Below are 23,237 nucleotides of genomic sequence, written 5' to 3' on the forward strand. Positions count from 1 at the left end.
CCTTTCCTTTTTAACATATGGCCCTTAAAATACAGATGTTTGATGATTGATATGATTGAACACACATGGGAAGTGGTGGTTGAACGGGTCACGAAACTTTCACTTAGTTTGCAGGAAGCACAAGGTCCCTGGAAAAAGACTGTCATACATTTTCCACTTGGTTTGCAGGGGCATTATGTCGTTTATTACTCAATGAATGAATGAATAAATGAGTGAATATTACTTTACGTTGAATCATCAATTTTCCACCTATTCTCAACGAGACTTCAAGAACATCACTCAATGAATGGTGTAAAGGGAACTACAGATTACCGATAGGCATAATTCAATATTTTAATCCCAGAATATTTGTTTGATTTAATTTTGGCTAAATTTGCTGATAATCGCCAGCATGTAGAGGGATGGTGGAAATCCTCCTAGGGTACCATGAAAGTAGAAGAAATACCCCTTGGACTCCAGTAGGTTCATCTACCTTCAGTTGCTGGCGATCTATAGCCAGTCTTTATCATGTAGTTCACATATAAGGCCCAAGTGACTATTAATTCATCGCCTGAAGGGTAACTTAATTCTGAATGGAATTAAGCGTTTAAGATACAAATACCACAAGATGCTTGTGTTTGATCTGAACGTCATTACACATGCAATTTGTGTGCTACTGACATGTGTTGCCTCGACATGACAACTGAAACTGTTATGAAAACAAAAGAGTATATATTGGAGACCACATGTAACTTTCACAACTATTTCACAATCATCTTACAAACCTACAAATTCCCTTTCACCTCTTACGTAAATGCATTCAGGGATGACTAAAGCTGAGGAATATATACAAATATAATAGAATATTTAGTCATTACCCCTGACGATGTTCCAAGGGAAGTGTGTCATTGGGATGTGTATGACACGGATAACAAAATCTAAGGCATGTCGACAAAGCATGTGTGTGTGTGAAACGAGTTTGTCCATGCGGTCCAATTAATTTAGTCTCCTATCATACAAGGAGTATGTGATCAGTGTATTTGAGTTAATCTCAATACAAAAACAAGACATACTTTCAACTTTTCGTGGTGGAGAAGGCGATGTTGTTTCATGTTGATGAGGACGTTCAGAGTCTCCACCTGTAAAATAGAAAGTGTAACAATCAAGACTCACACATGTCAGGAAAATAATCAGGACAAAACGTTTTGCAGTGTTGAGGCACAGGAGAACCTGTCGTCTGATCCCCACAATTCCTTGTGCAGAGTTGTCTTTTCATGACAATCAAATGGTATTGGGAAACAGTGTACTAACCTGGATTCGAACAATTCTTACATAGGTAAAATGAAGAGGGAGCTGAACCTTTTTTCTGAGTGTTGGTATATTATTAAAAAGAATATGCTTTAGTCTTTGCAGTTTATGTAATGCTAACAACAACAGGGAAAAGTGAATTCTTCATCAAAGCTTCAGACAGAAATATTTCAACTACATCAAGGCTGTGTGACAACAAAATTACATTTTATTGAGGTATTGATAGCGTTTTTGAATGAAACAATACTTACAACGATTACACGTTTGTGGACAGGTTCTGAACATGAATGGGAACATGTTATGCCCCATAGAGCAGTATCCCATCTTCGCATAGGTTGGACATATTTTTAACTTGTCCTTACAAGGAGGGCCTGGAAGTAAATCAATATACAGGCTCCAAACCAGCCAATCATCTTTATCAATTATGGCACAGGGGACAGTTTGAGTTGTTGTTATTGTGCAGTATTATATATTATATATTGGACCATGACATGAAGGTAAATGTAGATTTTGAACATTTTAAGATGCAACACCAAAGTTGAATCATGTGGAGATTAAACATTTCCAATCTTTGTCAGAAGCTATCCATTTGTGGCTACGTTTCAAGGACTTTCTAGAATGACCATATCGTTTGCTTCCTGACGTTTTACCTCTTGGTTTCATATCCTCTTGACAAAGACAGACTTGTGTAAATAAGGAACCCTTGACCAGTCAAACCAGTTTTGGAAGACAGGACCAATGATGGCACACTGACAGGAAAGCGACAATGACCACCCGATCCATTTGGGATGAGGGATAAATATAGTGGATCATCAAAACAATACTCACACACATTACAAGTCCGCTGACAGTGTATCGACATGAACGTGTACATAGAACTCTCCTTTGCACAAAACCCTTTCTTTGCATGTGCTTGACATCTGTTTGACTTATCCTTACAATGTGGGTCTGGAAGTAAATAGTAATGCAGCCTACAACTCTCTGTACCACGCTTATCGTGTCGACAAGTCATTGTGTTTTCGTCATTTGATATGAAATATTTTTCATGACAAAAACTGTATTACATAAACATGGCATACAGTCTGACAAAACATCCAATTCAATACCATATTGGTTTTACATGGACGCAACATCATATGGGGTTATCTGTCACAGACATGTGCATGGCTCTTGTTACGACAGTACCTGAAACACTGATACTTCTACTTTTTGATAATCTCGGGAAAGGATGTTTGAGCACATACTATTACGTGGTTTCACTTACAAAACGTTTTAATGACTTGTATATATGATAAAGGCAATTGCTTTTGAAACATTTCCAAAAAAAGCCAGCAACCAAATACCGTTATTATCGCATGTGGATTTTAGTTGCAAGATCTAACGATCCTCGTGAGATATTACTTCCAAATATACTATTTATGTATATATGGATTTATGTCAAGTATATCCCAACAAGAAATGGACCACCCTTTGGACATTGCAGGATCAAAGATTTTGTGTAAAGTGTTGGCAACTTAGTTTTGTTTTGGTTTGTTGTTTGTTGTCAGCAATATTCATTCCACATTAAATAATTGCGTCTGGATCAGACAATCCAGTCATCATTGGCCGTTGCGGCATCTTGACACGTCATCAACCAAGTTACCGATTCTGTCAACCTGATTGAATCACCATTACAAGTCATTGGTACGTAACAACATCACGCAAAACTCAGGGTATCACTGTTTAGAACCATATACAAGGACAAATTTGAATTGTAATTAATTACATGACCAGTCACTTAATGACATGTTAAATGCCATATTAACAAGGATAGAACAGCGCACTGCAAAGTAGCTTCTTTTCAGTCTATAATTCATTTTGTTATTAAGGCTTTGTGCTAATTTTCGATTCCATACAATAAAGGTTTCAAAAATATGAAACACAAAGACATGTTCAAACGACCAGTAAGTAAAAACGAGACGTTACTTGGCAAACTCGTACAAGCTAAAACATCCCTCTGACCACATGACATCCGAAGATTATATGATTAAAGTAGTTGCGTTCATCGCAAGGCAAAAATGCGACATACTTTCATCAGTTCGTGGCGGAGGGAGAGATGTTGTTTCAAGTTGCTGAGGAGGTTGGGAGTTTCCGTCACCTGTAAAGCAAAGTAACAAAGTGTAAGAACAAAGACTCTCTGATGTGTGGATTATCAGAGAGACAGTGTTGCAGGCAATACGTTTTGTAACATTGAAATGGTATTGTGAAAGAACTGAGACCTGCATCACTTCGGGCATTCCTCGCACATTAAGCTGAAACGCCCTGATAGCACTGAAATAATGTAAAGAGCGGCGTTTAACTCAACTCACTCATTTACTCACTATGGCGAAACAGTGTACTACCCTGTCATCAAAATATTCTTACCAAGGGAAAATGTGTATTTTTTACCTGAAGGTGTTTATCTTACGCCCGGGTATATTATTAAAAAGAATATGCTTCACTCTTTGCAGTTTATGTGATGCTTTAAACGGATGCAATGAACTCCAGATTAATTTTGTTACTACCACGAATGATATCACTATAAACACTGTTTGAGTTGCACCAAGGTATGCCAGGTTTTTATTGGAAAAAATCAGTAATGCAGACCTCCAATTATGCTTCATACATTTATTATATAGACTTGGATTGAACTATCCTTTCCTTGAAATTGATTGAACTCAAATCCTTTCCTTTTTAACATATGGCCCTTAAAATACAGATGTTTGATGATTGATATGATTGAACACACATGGGAAGTGGTGGTTGAACGGGTCACGAAACTTTCACTTAGTTTGCAGGAAGCACAAGGTCCCTGGAAAAAGACTGTCATACATTTTCCACTTGGTTTGCAGGGGCATTATGTCGTTTATTACTCAATGAATGAATGAATAAATGAGTGAATATTACTTTACGTTGAATCATCAATTTTCCACCTATTCTCGACGAGACTTCAAGAACATCACTCAATGAATGGTGTAAAGGGAACTACAGATTACCGATAGGCATAATTCAATATTTTAATCCCAGAATATTTGTTTGATTTAATTTTGGCTAAATTTGCTGATAATCGCCAGCATGTAGAGGGATGGTGGAAATCCTCCTAGGGTACCATGAAAGTAGAAGAAATACCCCTTGGACTCCAGTAGGTTCATCTACCTTCAGTTGCTGGCGATCTATAGCCAGTATTTATCATGTAGTTCACATATAAGGCCCAAGTGACTATTAATTCATCGCCTGAAGGGTAACTTAATTCTGAATGGAATTAAGCGTTTAAGATACAAATACCACAAGATGCTTGTGTTTGATCTGAACGTCATTACACATGCAATTTGTGTGCTACTGACATGTACTGTCTCGCCATGACAACTGAAACTGTTATGCAAACAAAAGTGTATATATTGGAGACCACATGTAACTTTCACAACTGGTTCACAATCCTCTTACAAATCTACAAATTCCCTTTCACCTCTTACGTAAACGCATTCAGGGATGACTAAATCTGAGGCATATATACAAATATGATAGAACATGTAATCATTACTCCTGACAATGTTCCAAGGGAAGTGTGTCATTAGGGTGTGTATGACACGGATAACAAAATCTAAGGCATGTCGACAAGGCATGTGTGTGTGTGAAACGAGTTTGTCCATGCGGTCCAATTAAATTAGTCTACTATCATACAAGGAGTATGTGATCAGTGTATTTGAGTTAATCTCAATGCAAAAACAAGACATACTTTCAACTGTTCGTGGTGGAGGAAGCGATGTTGTTTCATGTTGATGAGGACGTTCAGAGTCTCCACCTGTAAAATAGAAAGTGTAACAATCAAGACTCACACATGTCAGGAAAATAATCGGGACAAAACGTTTTGCAGTGTTAAGGCACAGGAGAACCTGTCGTCTGATCCCCACAATTCCTTGTGCAGAGTTGTCTTTTCATGACAATCAAATGGTATTGTGAAACAGTGTACTAACCTTGATTTGAACAATTCTTACATAGGTAAAATGAAGAAGGAGCAGAACCTTTTTTCTGAGTGTTGGTATATTATTAAAAAGAATATCCTTTAGTCTTTGCAGTTTATGTAATGCTAACAACAACAGGGAAAAGTGAATTCTTCATCAAAGCTTCAGACAGAAATATTTCAACTACATCAAGGCTGTGTGACAACAAAATTACATTTTATTGAGGTATTGATAGCGTTTTTGAATGAAACAATACTTACAACGATTACACGTTTGTGGACAGGTTCTGAACATGAATTGGAACATGGTAAGCCCCATAGAGCAGTATCCCATCTTCGCATAGGTTGGACATATTTTTAACTTGTCCTTACAAGGTGGGCCTGGAAGTAAATCAATATACAGGATCCAAACCAGGCAATCATCCTTATCAATTATGGCACAGGAGACAGTTAGATTTGTTGTTATTGTGCAGTATTATATATTATATATTGGAACATGACATGAAGGTATATGTAGATTTTGAACATTTTAAGATGCAACACCAAAGTTGAATCATGTGGAGATTAAACATTTCCAATCTTTGTCAGAAGCTATCCATTTGTGGCTACGTTTCAAGGACTTTCTAGAATGATCATATCGTTTGCTTCCTGACGTTTTATCTCTTGGTTTCATATCCTCTTGACAAAGACAGACTTGTGTAAATAAGGAACCCTTGACCAGTCAAACCAGTTTTAGAAGACAGGACCAATGATGGCACACTGACACGAAAGCGACAATGACCACCCGATCCATTTGGGATGAGGGATAAATATAGTGGATCATCAAAACAATACTCACACACATTACAAGTTCGTTGACAGTGTATCGACATGAACGTGTACATGGAACTCTCCTTTGCACAAAACCCTTTCTTTGCATGTGCTTGACATCTGTTTGACTTATCCTTACAATGTGGGTCTGGAAGTAAATAGTAATGCAGCCTACAACTCTCTGTTCCACGCTCATCGTGTCGACAAGTCATTGTGTTTTCGTCATTTGATATGAAATATTTTTCATGACAAAAACTGTATTACATAAACATGGCATACAGTCTGACAAAACATCCAATTCAATACCATATTGGTTTTACATGGACGCAACATCATATGGGGTTATCTGTCACAGACATGTGCATGGCTCTTGTTACGACAGTACCTGAAACACTGATACTTCTACTTTTTGATAATCTCGGGAAAGGATGTTTGAGCACATACTATTACGTGGTTTCACTTACAAAACGTTTTAATGACTTGTATATATGATAAAGGCAATTGCTTTTGAAACATTTCCAAAAAAAGCCAGCAACCAAATACCGTTATTATCGCATGTGGATTTTAGTTGCAAGAACTAACGATCCTCGTGAGATATTACTTCCAAATATACTATTTATGTATATATGGATTAATGTCAAGTATATCCCAACAAGAAATGGACCACCCTTTGGACATTGCAGGATCAAAGATTTTGTGTAAAGTGTTGGCAACTTAGTTTTGTTTTGGTTTGTTGTTTGTTGTCAGCAATATTCATTCCACATTAAATAATTGCGTCTGGATCAGACAATCCAGTCATCATTGGCCGTTGCGGCATCTTGACACGTCATCAACCAAGTTACCGATTCTGTCAACCTGATTGAATCACCATTACAAGTCATTGGTACGTAACAACATCACGCAAAACTCAGGGTATCACTGTTTAGAACCATATAAAAGGACAAATTTGAATTGTAATTAATTACATGACCAGTCACTTAATGACATGTTAAATGCCATATTAACAAGGATAGAACAGCGCACTGCAAAGTAGCTTCTTTTCAGTCTATAATTCATTTTGTTATTAAGGCTTTGTGCTAATTTTCGATTCCATACAATAAAGGTTTCAAAAATATGAAACACAAAGACATGTTCAAACGACCAGTAAGTAAAAACGAGACGTTACTTGGCAAACTCGTACAAGCTAAAACATCCCTCTGACCACATGACATCCGAAGATTATATGATTAATGTAGTTGCGTTCATCGCAAGGCAAAAATGCGACATACTTTCATCAGTTCGTGGCGGAGGGAGAGATGTTGTTTCAAGTTGATGAGGAGGTTGGGAGTTTCCGTCACCTGTAAAGCAAAGTAACAAAGTGTAAGAACAAAGACTCTCTGATGTGTGGATTATCAGAGAGACAGTGTTGCAGGCAATACGTTTTGTAACATTGAAATGGTATTGTGAAACGAATTAAACCTGCATCACTTCGGGCATTCCTCGCACATTAAGCTGAAACGCCCTGATAGCACTGAAATAATGTAAAGAGCGGCGTTTAACTCAACTCACTCATTCACTCACTATGGCGAAACAGTGTGCTACCCTATCATCAAAATATTCTTACCAAGGGAAAATGTGTATTTTTTACCTGAAGGTGTTTATCTTACGCCCGGGTATATTATTAAAAAGAATATGCTTCACTCTTTGCAGTTTATGTGATGCTTAAAAGGAGTGGGATGATCTCCAGATTAATTTTGTTACTACCACGAATGATATCACTATAAACACTGTTTGAGTTGCACCAAGGGAAGCCAGTGTTTTATTGGATAAAGTCAGTAATGCAGACCTCCAATTATACTTCATACATTAATTATATGGACTTGGATTGAACTATCCTTTCCTTGAAATGTGAGGTATGATTGAACTCAAAGCCTTTACTTTGTTAACATATGGCCCTTAAAACACAGATGTTTGATGATCGATATGATTGAACACACATATGGGAAGTGGTGGTGGATCGGGTCACGAAACTTCCACTTGGTTTTCAGGGAGCACAAGGTCCCTGGAAAAAGACTGTCATACATTTTCCACTTGGTTTTCAGGGGCATTATGCCGTTTAGTTATTACTCAAGGAATGAATGAATGAGTGAGTGAATATTACTTTAGGTTGAATCATCAATTTCAACCTATTCTCGACGAGACTTCAAGAACATCACTCAAGGAATGGGTAAAAGGAACTACAGATTACCGATAGGCATATTTCAATATTTTAATCCCAAAATATTTGTTTATATAATTTTGACTACATTTGATGATAATCGCCAGCAGGTAGAGTGATGGTGGAAATCCTGCTAGGGTACCATGAAAGTAGAAGAAATACCCCTTGGACTCAAGTGGGGTGATCTACTTTCAGTTGCTGGCGATCTATAGCCAGTCTTTATCATGTATTGTTATGAAAAGTGATATGTTTCATTGTTTCATAATAGTTTTTAATATTAATATATGATATTCTATTTATTTTACTATCCTTTTTTGAAAGAATATTATAAAGAATAAATATGTTTATTGTTTATGTATAATATTACCCAATCACTTTAGCCATAGTAACGCGTCACACAAAGAGAATCCGACTCGTGTTTTTGAAATATGTGTCGAAAGCGAGCAGATGTAAGTATACAAACTTATATATAAACCGATGGCATTAAGGCGTAGTAACAAAGATAAGCCAAAACGGAAGTTAAAATATTAAATAAACCAAGCTAAAGCATTAAAGCTTTAAGTAAACAGGTACATGTTGAAACCACACATCGTCACATACGTCTTATATGTGAACAGTTACGTCACTAGGTTCTGTCTTCACTGCTGGACAGTGACTCCGGCTTTTGATCGTGCATCAGGAACCGACGGTAGAAAAAGCTAATCTTCAACTTGAGACAGACTTCCAGCGTATGTTGTTGTTGCTAAGTGTTTAAGAGTCGACTTCTGCCTTAGCAGAGTATATTGAGCCGTAAAGTTATATAGGTAGGACGCGGACATGTGTTAAATACAATAAAGGCTCAAGTGACTATTAATTCATCACCTGAAAGGTAACTAAATTCTGAATGGAATTTAACGTTTAAGATACTTTACCATAAAATACTTGTAGTAGGACTCCAGTAGGTTGATCTACCTTCAGTTTCTGGCGATCTATAGCCAGTCTTTATCATGTAGTTCACATATAAGGCCCAAGTGACTATTAATTCATCGCCTGAAGGGTAACTTAATTCTGAATGGAATTGAGCGTTTAAGATACAAATACCACAAGAGGCTTGTGTTTGATCTGAACGTCATTACACATGCAACTTGTGTGCTACTGACATGTATTGTCTCGCCATGACAACTGAAACTGTTATGAAGTGTAACAAAAGTGTATATATTGGAGACCACATGTAACTTTCACAATTGTTTCACAATCCTCTTACAAACCTACAAATTCCCTTTCACCTCTTACGTAAACGCATTCAGGGATGACTAAATCTGAAGAATATATACAAATATAATAGAACATTTAATCATTACTCCTGACAATGTTCCAAGGGAAGTGTGTCATTGGGATGTGTATGACACGGATAACAAAATCTAAGGCATGTCGACAAGGCATGTGTGTGTGTGAAACGAGTTTGTCCATGCGGTCCAATTAAATTAGTCTACTATCATACAAGGAGTATGTGATCAGTGTATTTGAGTTAATCTCAATGCAAAAACAAGACATACTTTCAACTGTTCGTGGTGGAGGAAGCGATGTTGTGTCATGTTGATGAGGACCTTCAGAGTCTCCACCTGTAAAATTGAAAGTGTAACAATCAAGACTCAAACATGTCAGGAAAATAATCGGGACAAAACGTTTTGCAGTGTTAAGGCACAGGTGAACCTGTCGGCTGATCCCAACAATTCGTTGCGCAGAGTTGTCTTTTCATGACAATCAAATGGTATTGGGAAACAGTGTACTAACCTGGATTCGAACAATTCTTACATAGGTAAAATGAAGAAGGAGCAGGACCTTTTTTCTGAGTGTTGGTATATTATTAAAAAGAATATCCTTTAGTCTTTGCAGTTTATGTAATGCTAACAACAACAGGGAAAAGTGAATTCTTCATCAAAGCTTCAGACAGAAATATTTCAACTACATCAAGGCAGTGGGACAACAAAATTACATTTTATTGAGGTATTGATAGCGTTTTTGAATGAAACCATACTTACAGCGATTACACGTTTGTGGACAGGTTCTGAACATATATGGGAACATGGAATGCCCCATATAGCAGTATCCCTTCTTGGAATACCATGGACATATTTCTAACTTGTCCTTACAAGGTGGGCCTGGAAGTAAATCAATATACAGGATCCAAACCAGCCAATCATCCTTATCAATTATGGCACAGGAGACAGTTGGAGTTGTAGTAATTGTGCAGTATTATATATTATATATTGGACCATGACATGAAGGTATATGTAGATTTTGAGCATGTTAAGATACAACACCAAAGTTGAATCATGTAGAGATTAAACATTTCCTATCTTTGTCAGAAGCCATCCATTTTTGGCTACGTTTCAAGGACTTTCTAGAGTGACCATATCGTTTGTTTCCTGACGTTTTATCTCTTGGTTTCATATGCTCTTGGCAAAGACAGACTTGTTTAAATAAAGAACCATTGACCAGACAAACCAGTTTTAGAAGACAGGACCAATGATGGTACACTGACACGAAAGCGACAATGACCACCCGATCCAGTTGGGATGAGGGATAAATATAATGGATCATCAAAACAATACTCACACACATTACAAGTCCGCTGACAGTGTATCGACATGAACGTGTACATGGAACTCTCCTTTGCACAAAACCCTGACTTTGCAAATGCGTGACATCTGTTTGACTTATCCTTACAATGTGGGTCTGGAAGTAAATAGTAATGCAGCCTACAACACTCTGTACCACGCTTATCGTGTCGACAAGTCATTGTGTTTTCGTCATTTGATATGAATAGCTTTTCATCACAAAAACTGTATTACATAAACATGGTATACAGTCTGACATAACATCCAATTCAATTCAATTTTGGTTTTACATGGACGCAACATCATACGGGGTTATCTGTCACAGACATGTGTATGGCTCTTGTTACGACAGTACCTGAAACACTGATACTTCTACTTTTAAATAATCTCAGGAAAGGATGTATGGATTATCAGAGAGACAGTGTTGCAGGCAATACATTTGTTTTACATTCAAATGGTATTGTGAAACGACTGAGACCTGCATCACTTCTAAGCGAAGGTCTGTTTCTCATATCTGACACTCCCATTGTACCCGCTTTACAAACTAAGTTCACCTATTTAGATTGATAGATTATGTGATGGGAAAGAATAATATTTTGGTGTGCTCAATTTTTTTCACTGCGGTCACCCTGAAATCCAAGATGGCCGCCAAGATGGCCGCCACTTTTCTACCTAACCTATTAACTTCACTATATATCCCATTTGTTTATCAAATATTAATCATAAATCACTTCTGACCATGAACAGCTGATGTGTAATATATATATATTTTGTTTGGGCACCAAATATAAAATTTTAGAACGGAATTACTAGTTCAAAATGGATGCCAAGTTCAAATTAATTATATTCTTTAATAGAAAACAGGGTATTTTTTGTATGGATATACCAATCAGAACTGCAATTTGGAATAGGATAATACAAATTAACCACTTTCGGTTCAGTAAATATTCATTAAAGGTATATTAGGTTTCATCAAACTACAAATAATGACCAAAAATATGGAATTCATCTGTCAATAAGGGTGAGAAATTAAAAAGCATAGCAGCATAAAACTATCTTCTGCACTGTAAACGAATACATGCATTCAGTATATTCAAGAATAACATCATTGAACAGTTAAAAAAACAAATAAAAAAACAAAAACATTTAAAGTGGTTATGCTTATAATCACTACTATAAACAGTTGTCTTGCAAGTAGTACAGGAAGTGCTGTCTCAAAGAATGTTGTCAAGGATAAACAGACTCCACTGGAGGACAAAATTTTGCAAAATTATCTTAGTGTCGGTAAGTACATTGCTTTGTTATTGTTCACAACAGATTTGTGCATTCAAAAATACAGACAAGAGTCTTCGTATCTCTGTTGAACAAACATCAGCACTGCATAAATAAATCACTTCTTCAAGAGATGGATACTGCAAATGCAGAGATTCTGACATCTCAGAACGATCTTGGCTACCATATGCCGCAGGGAGTGGCTCCAATGTACCTTCTTTGTTTGGTTGGGACAACAATGACTACAAAAACAGAGGTCATTTCTCAGGATCACTACAGGGCCATGATCAACTGGATACATGGCTCAAGCAAGATTACCTGGACATGATGCTAATCGAGAACCTCCTACAGGTCAATCAGAGAATCACCCCCGAACTGGACGCAAATCCATATCTGTCTCTGTCTCTAGCATGCATCATAAGCAAAAGACCAGAACCTCCTCGATATAATAATGCTGCTCAACTGCTGACTACACTGGATTCAAAAAGTGCAAAAAAGGCTAAGCAGGTCGATTTGGTATGGCAACTGTCCCGAATGGATTTCAACTTAGGCAAAAACGTGGAACCATCAGAGCAAGCTGTCCCAGGATGGAAGGGATTTAACAGCGCTACCCAGCCCTCTACACCAATGGAGCCTCACATAATTGGATACTGCCAAACCATCCACAAACCCCCTGATCATAGTGTGATCTATACGTTTCTGACCAGATCATTGAGATGACTGACAAAACAATGGATGATGATCATGGCAGAGGTTCTTGTTCTGTCCAAGTGGTAGTTGATATGGGAATATGGACCAAAGCCATAGAAGTTATCCACAGCAAACAGGATTCTGATCCTAAAATGAACCGAATTGTGTTGCATCAGGGGCCATTTCATACAAGTATGCGGTTCATGGCATGTGCTGGTTTCCTCTTTGGTAATGCTGGACTGCGTGACATCTTCATTGAGGCAGGAATTTTGGCAGAAGGATCAGTTGACAAGGTCCTTCAAGGAGAGCACTGGGAGCGTGGGTTCTATGCCCACACGCTTGTTGCTGAAGCTTGTGAGAGACTTCGTTTTGCAGCGTTTGTCAAACACCTTGATCATGGAAGATGTCTTGAAATCTTGAAGTCTGAAATTGATGGTATTCGTCATGATATGTCACCTTAGAGACTTGCCACTCTAACAACCTCAGACACCTTCAGATTTGTGTTGTCACTCTACAACTCATACATCTAATCTCTTGGACCAAATGGAAAGTTCTGGTCAATGTATCTCGAAATGGTTGGGATACTCTTGCGGCATGTGCGAGCTGCTTGAACAGGTGACTGGAAACTAAGTCTACACTCTGAAATTGAAATGCTCCCCTGGTTTTTTGCCTGTGGAAGAAATGTATATGGACGATACAAACCTCTCTACTTGCTAATGATGCTGAACCTTGAAAACACACACCCAGATTGCCAAGAGCAGCTTCTTAATGGATCCCTCTTCACCATCCAGAAGAGTAAAAATAACCCATTTGGCAGAGTTCCTGCTGACCAAGAAACTGAAATGGGTGTTTACAGAGATTCTAAGGCTCCAGGAGGTGTAGCAGATATCAGCATGAAACCAGCAGCAACACGGAAATGGGAAATCCTGTCAACTCAGAGAGCTGAGTTTATGAGACGGTGCACTTCTCTGACTGGGCAAGATACGGGTCAGAGAAGATGAAGAGAAAGTGCAGCACATCATGAACACAATAACAAAATGGAACAATCCATTTGAAGGTGAAGGACCACTTTGTCTTGGAGTAGATGAATGTGAAGGTCTTATAGGAGCTCATCCTTTCACTGGTTGCGACAGTACTAGTGCCTTCAAGGGACGAGGAAAAATGGGCATACTCTGGCTTCTTGAAAATGATGCAATCTTCTGCAATGCATTGGCTTCACTTGGAAAAAGCTCAGAAGTAACTGACGATCTATTGAAATCGTGTGAAGCAGCAACTTGCATCTTCTACAGCTTCAATTCCAGAACCAAACATCTGAATCCGGTTTTAACATACAGTGTAAATACACTGCGGACAATCATGTTTGGATCAGGAACATCAGATCCAGAGAAACTACCTCCATGCCAGAATGTTCTGAGAAAGAAAGTACAGCGTGCTAATTACCAAGCATTCCTCTCCAGAAATTGTCTGAAACAGGACCAGCAACCACCTTCTCCAAATGGACATGGATGGTTTGTGGCAGATAAAAAGTTTGAAATTAAATGGATGGATGTACAACCAGCACTGTCATCAGTCCTAGCAATGACCTGCTGCAGCTGCAAAACTGATTGCCAAACAAAGAGGTGTGGATGTGTAAAGAACAGTCTGAAATTTACAGGACTGTGTTCTTGTGTCTCAGGATGCCAGAACAAGTCAAGAAACACTGGTGCTGAAGTGGACATACTTCCTTCAGAAGATTCTTCAGTTGAAATACCTGATGGCGATATCCATGATTCAGACATGGAGTCAAACTCATCTTCAGACACAGACAGTGATATCTGAATCAACTTTGTCCAATGAAATGATGCATCTGAATGCATCAAAGCTCTTCAAACATCATTTACTGAATCAAATACAGTACTAGTGAGTGTGAAACATTTTGACATCATGAAAATGGACTTTGATTTAAAAACAATTTTCCTTTGAGTTTGAGTCTAATCTCAGATATGTAAATATGTTGCACTTTTTTCTACAAAATTCATTATTTAACTTTATAAAAGTACTATTTTTGCAGAATTCTGAATTATTTTGCATTAAAAATGTATATGTGCACCTATAAATGCATTTCCGATTTTGAAAAAGCTGACTTGTTATTGTTTTGACAGAGTAATGAGTGCATTGAGAAATTTTCCCACTTTGGCGGCCATCTTGGACGCCATTTTGGATTTCGGGGTGACCGCAGTAAATTTTTACGAGCACACCAAGAAATAATGTTAGGTAATGGTTTAAGCAAGCTAAACAACATGGTGAACTTAGTTTGTAAGATGGGTACAATGGCACCCAAAAACTAAGCATGCTATGGGAATCAGACCTTCGATTATTCGGGCATTCCTCGCATAGTTAATCTGAAACGCCCTGATAGCACTGAAATAATGTAAAGAGCGGCGTTTAACTCAACTCACTCATTCACTCACTATGGCGAAACAGTGTACTACCCTATCATCAAAATATTCTTACCAAGGGAAAATGTGTATTTTGTACCTGAAGGTGTTTATCTTACGCCCGGGTATATTATTAAAAAGAATATGCTTCACTCTTTGCAGTTAATGTGATGCTTAAAACGATTGGGATGATCTCCAGATTAATTTTGTTACTACCACGAATGATATCACTATAAACACTGTTTGAGTTGCACCAAGGTATGCCAGTGTTTTATTGGATAAAGTCAGTAATGCAGACCTCCAATCATGCTTCATACATTAATTATATGAACTTGGATTGAACTATCCTTTCCTTGAAATGTGATGTATGATTGAACTCAAAGCCTTTACTTTGTTAACATATGGCCCTTAAAACACAGATGTTTGATGATCGATATGATTGAACACACATATGGGAAGTGGTGGTGGAACGGGTCACGAAACTTCCACTTGGTTTTCAGGGAGCACAAGGTCCCTGTATAAAGACTTTCATACATTTTCAACTTGGTTTTCAGGGGCATTATGCCGTTTAGTTATTACTCAAGGAATGAATGAATGAGTGATTATTACTTAAGGTTGAATCATCAATTTCCACCTATTCGCGACGAGACTACACGTACATCACTCAATGAATGGCGTAAACGGAACTACAGATTACCGATAAGCATATTTCACTATGTTAATCCCAGAATATTTGTTTGATGTAATTTTGGCTAAATTCTGATAATCGGCAGCAGGTAGAGGGGTGATGGAAGTCCTGCTTTTCAATATAAATATATGATATTCTATTTATTTTACTATCCTTTTTTGACAGGATATTATAAAGTATAAATATGTTTATTGTTTTTGTATAATATTACCCAATCACTTTAGCCATAGTAACGCGTCACACAAAGTGAATCCGACTCGTAATTTTGAAAAAAGTTTCGAAAGCGAGCAGATGTAAGTATCCAAACTTATATATAAACCGATGGCATTAAGGCGTAGTAACAAAGATAAGCCCAAACTGAAGTTAAAATATTAAATAAACCAAGCTAAAGCATTAAGGCTTTAAGTAAACAAGTACATGTTGAAACCACACATCGTCACATACGTCTTATATGTGAACAGTTACGTCACTAGGTTATGTCTTCACTGCTGGACAGTGACTCCGGCTTTTGATCGTGCATCAGGAACCGACGGTAGAAAAAGCTAATCTTCAACTTGAGACAGACTTCCAGCGTATGATGTTGTTGCTAAGTCTTTAAGAGTCGACTTCTGCCTTAGCAGAGTATATTGAGCCGTAAAGTTAAATGGGTAGGACGCGGACATGTGTTAAATACAATAAAGGCCCAAGTGACTATTAATTCATCCCCTGAAGGGTAACTAAATTCTGAATGGAATTGAGCGTTTAAGATACAAATACCACAAGATACTTGTGTTTGATCTGAACGTCATTACACATGCAATTTGTGTGCTACTGACATGTGTTGCCTCGACATGACAACTGAAACTGTTATGAAAACAAAAGAGTATATATTGGAGACCACATTTAGCTTTCACAACTGTTTCACAATCCTCTTACAAACCTACAAATTCCCTTTCACCTCTTACGTAAACGCATTCAGGGATGACTAAAGCTGTGGAATATATACAAATATAATAGAATATTTAATCATTACCCCTGACAATGTTCCAAGGGAAGTGTGTCATTGGGATGTGTATGACACGGATAACAAAATCTAAGGCATGTCGACAAGGCATGTGTGTGTGTGAAACGAGTTTGTCCATGCGGTCCAATTAATTGAGTCTCCTATCATACAAGGAGTATGTGATCAGTTTATTTGAGTTAATCTCAATGCAAAAACAAGACATACTTTCAACTGTTCGTGGTGGAGGAAGCGATGTTGTGTCATGTTGATGAGGATGTTTAGAGTCTCCACCTGTAAAATAGAAAGTGTAACAATCAAGACTCACACATGTCAGGAAAATAATCGGGACAAAACGTTTTGCAGTGTTTAGGCACAGGTGAACCTGTCGGCTGATCCCAACAATTCGTTGTTCAGAGTTGTCTGTTCATGACAATCAAATGGCATTGTGAAACAGTGTACTAACCTGGATTCGAACAATTCTTACATAGGTGAACACGAAGAAGGAGCAGAACCTTTTTTTCTGAGTGTTAGTATTATTATTAAAAAGAATATCCTTTAGTCTTTGCAGTTTATGTAATGCTAACAACAACAGGGAAAAGTGAATTCTTCATCAAAGCTTCAGACAGAAATATTTCAGCTACATTAATGCAGTCAGACAACCCAATAACATTTTATTGAGGTATTGATAGCGTTTTTGAATGAAACAATACTTACAAAGATTACACGCTTCAGGACAGGTTCTGAACATGAATGGGAACATGTTATGCCCCATAGAGCAGTATCCCATCTTCGCATAGGTTGGACATATTTTTAACTTGTCCTTACAAGGAGGGCCTGGAAGTAAATCAATATACAGGCTCCAAACCAGCCGATCATCCTTATCAATTATGGCACAGGAGACAGTTGGAGTTGTAGTTATTGTGCAGTATTATGTGTTATATTTTGAAACATGACATGAAGGTATATGTAGATTTTGAGCATGTTAAGATGCAACACCAAAGTTGAATCATGTGGAGATTAAACATTTCCAATCTTTGTCAGAAGCCATCCATTTCTGGCTACGTTTCAAGGATTTTCTAGAGTGACCATATCGTTTGCTGCCTGACGTTTTACCTCTTGGTTTCATATGCTTCTTGGCAAAGACAGTCTTGTGTAAATAAGGAACCCTTGATCAGACAAACCAGTTTTGGAAGACAGCACCAATGATGGTACACTGACAGGAAAGCGACAATGACCACCCGATCCATTTGGGATGAGGGATAAATATAGTGGATCATCAAAACAATACTCACACACATTACAAGTCCGCTGACAGTGTATCGACATGAACGTGTACATGGAACTCTCCTTTGCACAGAACCCTGACTTTGCATATGTGTGACATCTGTTTGACTTATCCTTACAATGTGGGTCTGGAAGTAAATAGTAATGCAGCCTACAACAATCTGTACCACGCTTATCGTGTCGACAAGTCATTGTGTTTTCGTCATTTGATATAAAATGTTTTTCATGACAAAAACTGTATTACATAAACATGGTATACAGTCTGACATAACATCGATTCAATACCATATTGGTATTTCTTTGACGCATCATATGGCGTTATCTGCAACAGACATGTGCATGGCTCTTGTTACGACAGTACCTGAAACACTGATACTTCTACTTTTTTATAATCTCGGGAAAGGATGTTTGAACACATACTATTACGTGGTTTCACTTTCAAAACTTTTTAATGGCTTTTATATATGATAAAGGGAATTGCTTTTGAAATAGTTACAGGAAAAGCCAGCAACCAAATACCGTGCTTATGGCATGTGGATTTTGGTTGCAAGAACTAGCGATCTTTCGTGAGATATTACTTCCATATATACTATTTATGTATACTTGGATTTATTTCAATAATATCCCAACAAAAAAATGGACCACCCTTTTGACCTTGCGTGATCAAAGATTGTATGTAAATTGTTGGCAATTTAGTTTTGTTTTTGTTTGTTTTTTGTTGTTTGTTGTCAGCAATATCCCATCCATATGACAACGACTTGTAAATAATCACGTCTGGATCCGACAATCGGGGCACGCTGACGTCATCAACCAAGTCACCTATTCTCACCACCTGATTCAGTCACCATTACGAGTGATTGGTATGTTATAACACCTCGCAAATCTCAGATATCAATGCAATAGAGCCATCGACAACATTAACAATATAAACTGTTTATTAAGACACTGATAAGGGTCACATTTGGTACGGATGTAGGACGATGCATTCGAGAACAATCTCATAAGATACTGACAACGTTTACACTTTGTTACAATTGATAAAGTGGGTGCAATTACAATTTTACTTTCCTGCCAGTGATATCACTAGGCTGGCGGATAATGGATTCGAAAACACCAACATTAAAGGATTCAGAGAACTAATTGAAATAAAATCTTCATTTACGGTCATCAATAACATACAAGATGGTCAGATATAATAATATCTGAAGTCAAAATTTAAAAAAAATGTTATATCGTTCCTGAGTGAGGACTTTAAACTTAATTCCACCAACATGGTGCTACAACCAAGAACCTTATCAGGAATAACTGTGAGTTTACGATCAATGGATTCTGGCATGACAAAGGGACACAACTCCAAGTTACAAACGACCTGGACAGCACAACATGGATCGCAGAATACACATATGTGTGTTTCATGCGATATATGATGTTAAAAAGGATGACACGTCCTTACCCTCAGTCGGTGTTGCACTCCCCGAAGACGCCAGTAACACAGTTACCAGAACTGAGACAACTATCCCAGTCATGGTTGGCAGTTCTCGCAGTACAGTCGATGTGGTCACCACGCCTGTGTGTACCACGATGTGTATCTCAGGTAGGGAGAAACTGCGAGTAACGTAAGCTAGAACAGCATTTATAGTACAATAATAAACAGCAAGTGGTTTCAGAGTATTTGATTGGCTGCCAAGTAATGTTTTTGCTAATAGGCGCATAAGCCCAAACATAGGCCACGCCTATGAGCGGACTTCTGGTGTCCTGATTGGCTGAGAATAGGGTTGACGTAGACTGGGTTGCATTATTGCTTCGAAAGATGTCACTACTATTGTCTACAATTTTGCTTCAAATACAATCCTTGAAGTAATTATCGTGGCCTTATTTATTTTATAAGAATAAACTTAAATATGTTTTGTGTCTATCGAGGAGTTAACGTAAACTCCGGTGTACATACTTTACGCAAGTCCGCATCGACGGAAATAATATTACCGTCAATTATTAGGTCACATTAATGTAACAAAAGGTGTGATGGCGTTATCAGGCTTGGCTTTTGTCGGACACTCCATACTCAAAGGCATGGATACTAATACCTTCGCCATGCGATATATTCCCAGAGGTATCGAGTTTGTGATGCGGTATGGCTACCCGACCATGTGGCTTTTCTGCATGTATTGGTATGTACAGAGTGGCAGAACAAAGTGATTAGAGCCGCTTTATGTGCATTTAATGCGTTTCATTGGGGTTGATATCTTTTCTGACATGTGACACAAGCCATAGGTTTGCATTAATTTGCTTGAGGTTTACAAACACCCTTGTGTTCAAACTGTGACGTGTACACGATGACCTTGTCATCAACCTCGATGTCATTCGATGTAGTCTTACGTTCCTCTCACGTGCCTTAGGTCTCCAGATTTTCCTTGGGTATTATGTATAATTTTACGCCCTTCGATCAATTCTATTGTGTATTTTTAAATTATTTTTAGTTTAAAAATAATTAAAATTCTGTTTCAGGTTACTTCTACTTAAAAAAAGCTTGTATTGAGAATACATAAACTTTCAGCTACAGCTGCGATACCAGATATATTTTTATTATAACGATGTAATGCTTGACGTTGTATTATTGGCATTGCATTTCTTTTAAATGGGCGAGAAGGGCAACACACATATAAAATAATTTTGACGTTTTGACCAGATATATTTTTATTATATCCATGTAATGTGCTTGACGTTGTATTATTGGCATTGCATTTCTTTTATATGGGCCAAAGGGCTCCACACAAATAAAATAATTTTGACGTTTTGACCAGATATATTTTTTATTAATTATAACTATTCCTTAATATGTTTTGGTAAAAAACACATTGCAACGATGTCATTTTTGTTGCAGACAATCCCTTTCTTCAACAGTCTAAAGCATAATATTTGCTAAAAAAATTGAATCTCTCATACGCCCTGATTATGTTCTTGGTTTATAGGTACCAATTTGTAATCATCTTGGTCTCAATTTGGACATTAACGTGAACAAGGACGTTCTTTGTAAACAGAACCCTTTCTTGGCATATGTTTGACTTACAACAGGTGGAGGTGGAATAGGATGGAATTGGGTTTAATTTGCACTTATATAGCGACGTGCATGCACGTGTGTGTGTGTGTTTGTGTGGCTGCTTGTACTAGTCCTGACTGATGCCGATTTATAGTGCTAGCCCACTGAGATACCATGCCGCAGTTTAACATGAATACCCCACTCAGTATACTGACTCCGAGCCGACCAGTCCTTGTTTTAGCCCCTTAATGCCGAGGGCCAGACAGGATATAAACATGTACCATCCTTCAACGTCTTTTGGTATGACGCGACCGGGGATCGAACCCCGGTACTTCCCCTCTACGGGCAGACGCTCTACCACTAGACCCAGTTCCATAGCGACATTTTCAATGTCAATATATCTCAAATACATGGCCAAGAATCATACACTACAGGTCAAATTACCACAACAACAGCGTTATATATCAACATGACATGTACCCGCGGAAGGGGCGACCAACGGGATCGGACGGTCAGGCTCAGTGACTTGGGTGAATGTGTATCTCAAATGTGTAGATCGATGTTCTTAATGTCAATAACTAGGTTGCCTGCTCGAGTCAGGTTTAACGCCATTGCTAATTACAAATGTTATCAACCCGTGAAGATCCAGGTTAAAATAGGTCTTCGGCAATCCATACTTGCCGTAAAAGGCGACTATGCTTGCCGTAAGTGGCGATTAACATGATCGGGTGGTCTGACGGTTGATGCAAGTCATCCGATTGAAAATTGCGTGGATCGATGCTCATGCAACCAATCACTGGGTTATCTGGTCCAGACTCGATTATTTACAGACCGTCGTCATATAGCTGGAATATAGCTGTGTGCGGCGTTAAACAATAAACAATTAAAAAAAACAAAGAGTGCAAGCACATAAGCGTGAAATGTCATTTCAAGGATTATCAGTAAAAATATCACCTTTTCAGGAACGTTGTATACACCTTGAAATTTTCCAATGTACGACGTCATCACGTTGCGAGCGTATGTTCCTAACTGAATCAAGAACAAATTTACTTTGTCAATACAGTATTTTCATCAAGCATGTCGAGCGAACATTTTCTAGGGTAATTGATTGGACAAAGTGATTTTGTGTATTATTTCTGAAACAATTTATAAGGTTTTCTTAATCCTGCTCAGTACCAATGGGTAAAAACGTTTGGGAGTGATATGCATCAGTTGTACTAAGATTAATATTTGACGCAGCATAGGAATGTATTAACATAGACGACATTTGCCATTATCTCGACAAAGTCTGTCCCTACATGCTGAATTATATACACAATAACGCTCTGGCAGCTGGTATCAATTGACTGGGGTACTTTGTGCATGCACCAAGCTGGTGTATGCAGTCTTGCACAATACAAGTACACACATTGCCATAATTATTATCATTATTATTATTTTTGACGCCAGGGTCAACGTTATTATCGATCAGACATAATCGATCAAAGAGTGGCGATTTGTTTGACTTTAACTTATAGTACTACGTTTCGCGAAATCCACCTCCATTGTGAGATTTCTATTGTCTTATATCTGCTAAAGTATATTTCTCTCCTGTAAAATCTTGAATCATGTCAACGGATCATGCCATAAGATCGCGCTTTTAAATCTCGGTACATACTGGAGGGAATATTGTATATGAATCAGGTCTGTCAGCACCATACCCGTGCTCGTGGGTTTCACCGAAGTGGTAAACATCTGAGACCTGCATCACTTCGGGCCTTCCTCCCACATTAAGCTGACACGCCGTGATATAACTGGAATACTGTTAAAAGCGGCGTTAAACCCAACTCACTCACTGAATATGAATCAATCGTCAAATTTTCAGTATTGTATACTACATGCGTGTATATACTATAGTAACCATATGATTGACAATAAACGGGTTAAAATAAGAATCCAGTCATAACGAACATAGTATATTGACCGCAGGCCTCACTAGGACATCAGTAATACGA

The 23,237-nt window shown here is 38.0% G+C and overlaps 1 protein-coding gene across 1 annotated transcript in view; it reads right to left on the reverse strand.

The window, feature by feature from the left end:
- The window catches only part of LOC124150718, a 38,079-nt gene extending 15,815 nt beyond the window's left edge, over positions 1 to 22,264 (reverse strand). Inside the window, exons 1-16 of the mRNA XM_048390298.1 lie at positions 22,198 to 22,264; positions 19,660 to 19,827; positions 18,215 to 18,334; positions 17,637 to 17,756; positions 17,148 to 17,213; positions 10,872 to 10,991; positions 10,295 to 10,414; positions 9,809 to 9,874; positions 7,345 to 7,413; positions 6,105 to 6,224; positions 5,528 to 5,647; positions 5,042 to 5,107; positions 3,356 to 3,424; positions 2,116 to 2,235; positions 1,539 to 1,658; positions 1,053 to 1,118 (exon numbers count right to left, since the gene is read on the reverse strand). Of these exons, the coding sequence (XP_048246255.1) occupies positions 1,053 to 1,118; positions 1,539 to 1,658; positions 2,116 to 2,235; positions 3,356 to 3,424; positions 5,042 to 5,107; positions 5,528 to 5,647; positions 6,105 to 6,224; positions 7,345 to 7,413; positions 9,809 to 9,874; positions 10,295 to 10,414; positions 10,872 to 10,991; positions 17,148 to 17,213; positions 17,637 to 17,756; positions 18,215 to 18,334; positions 19,660 to 19,732 (1,435 nt within the window). The 5' untranslated portion in view covers positions 19,733 to 19,827; positions 22,198 to 22,264. The remainder of the gene's footprint in view (positions 1 to 1,052; positions 1,119 to 1,538; positions 1,659 to 2,115; positions 2,236 to 3,355; positions 3,425 to 5,041; positions 5,108 to 5,527; positions 5,648 to 6,104; positions 6,225 to 7,344; positions 7,414 to 9,808; positions 9,875 to 10,294; positions 10,415 to 10,871; positions 10,992 to 17,147; positions 17,214 to 17,636; positions 17,757 to 18,214; positions 18,335 to 19,659; positions 19,828 to 22,197) is intronic.
- Between the last annotated feature and the right edge of the window lie 973 nt (positions 22,265 to 23,237).

The sequence above is a fragment of the Haliotis rufescens genome, unplaced genomic scaffold, assembly GCF_023055435.1.
Source record: "Haliotis rufescens isolate VD_foot unplaced genomic scaffold, xgHalRufe1.0.p SCAF_89, whole genome shotgun sequence".
In the NCBI taxonomy this organism is placed as follows: domain Eukaryota; kingdom Metazoa; phylum Mollusca; class Gastropoda; order Lepetellida; family Haliotidae; genus Haliotis; species Haliotis rufescens.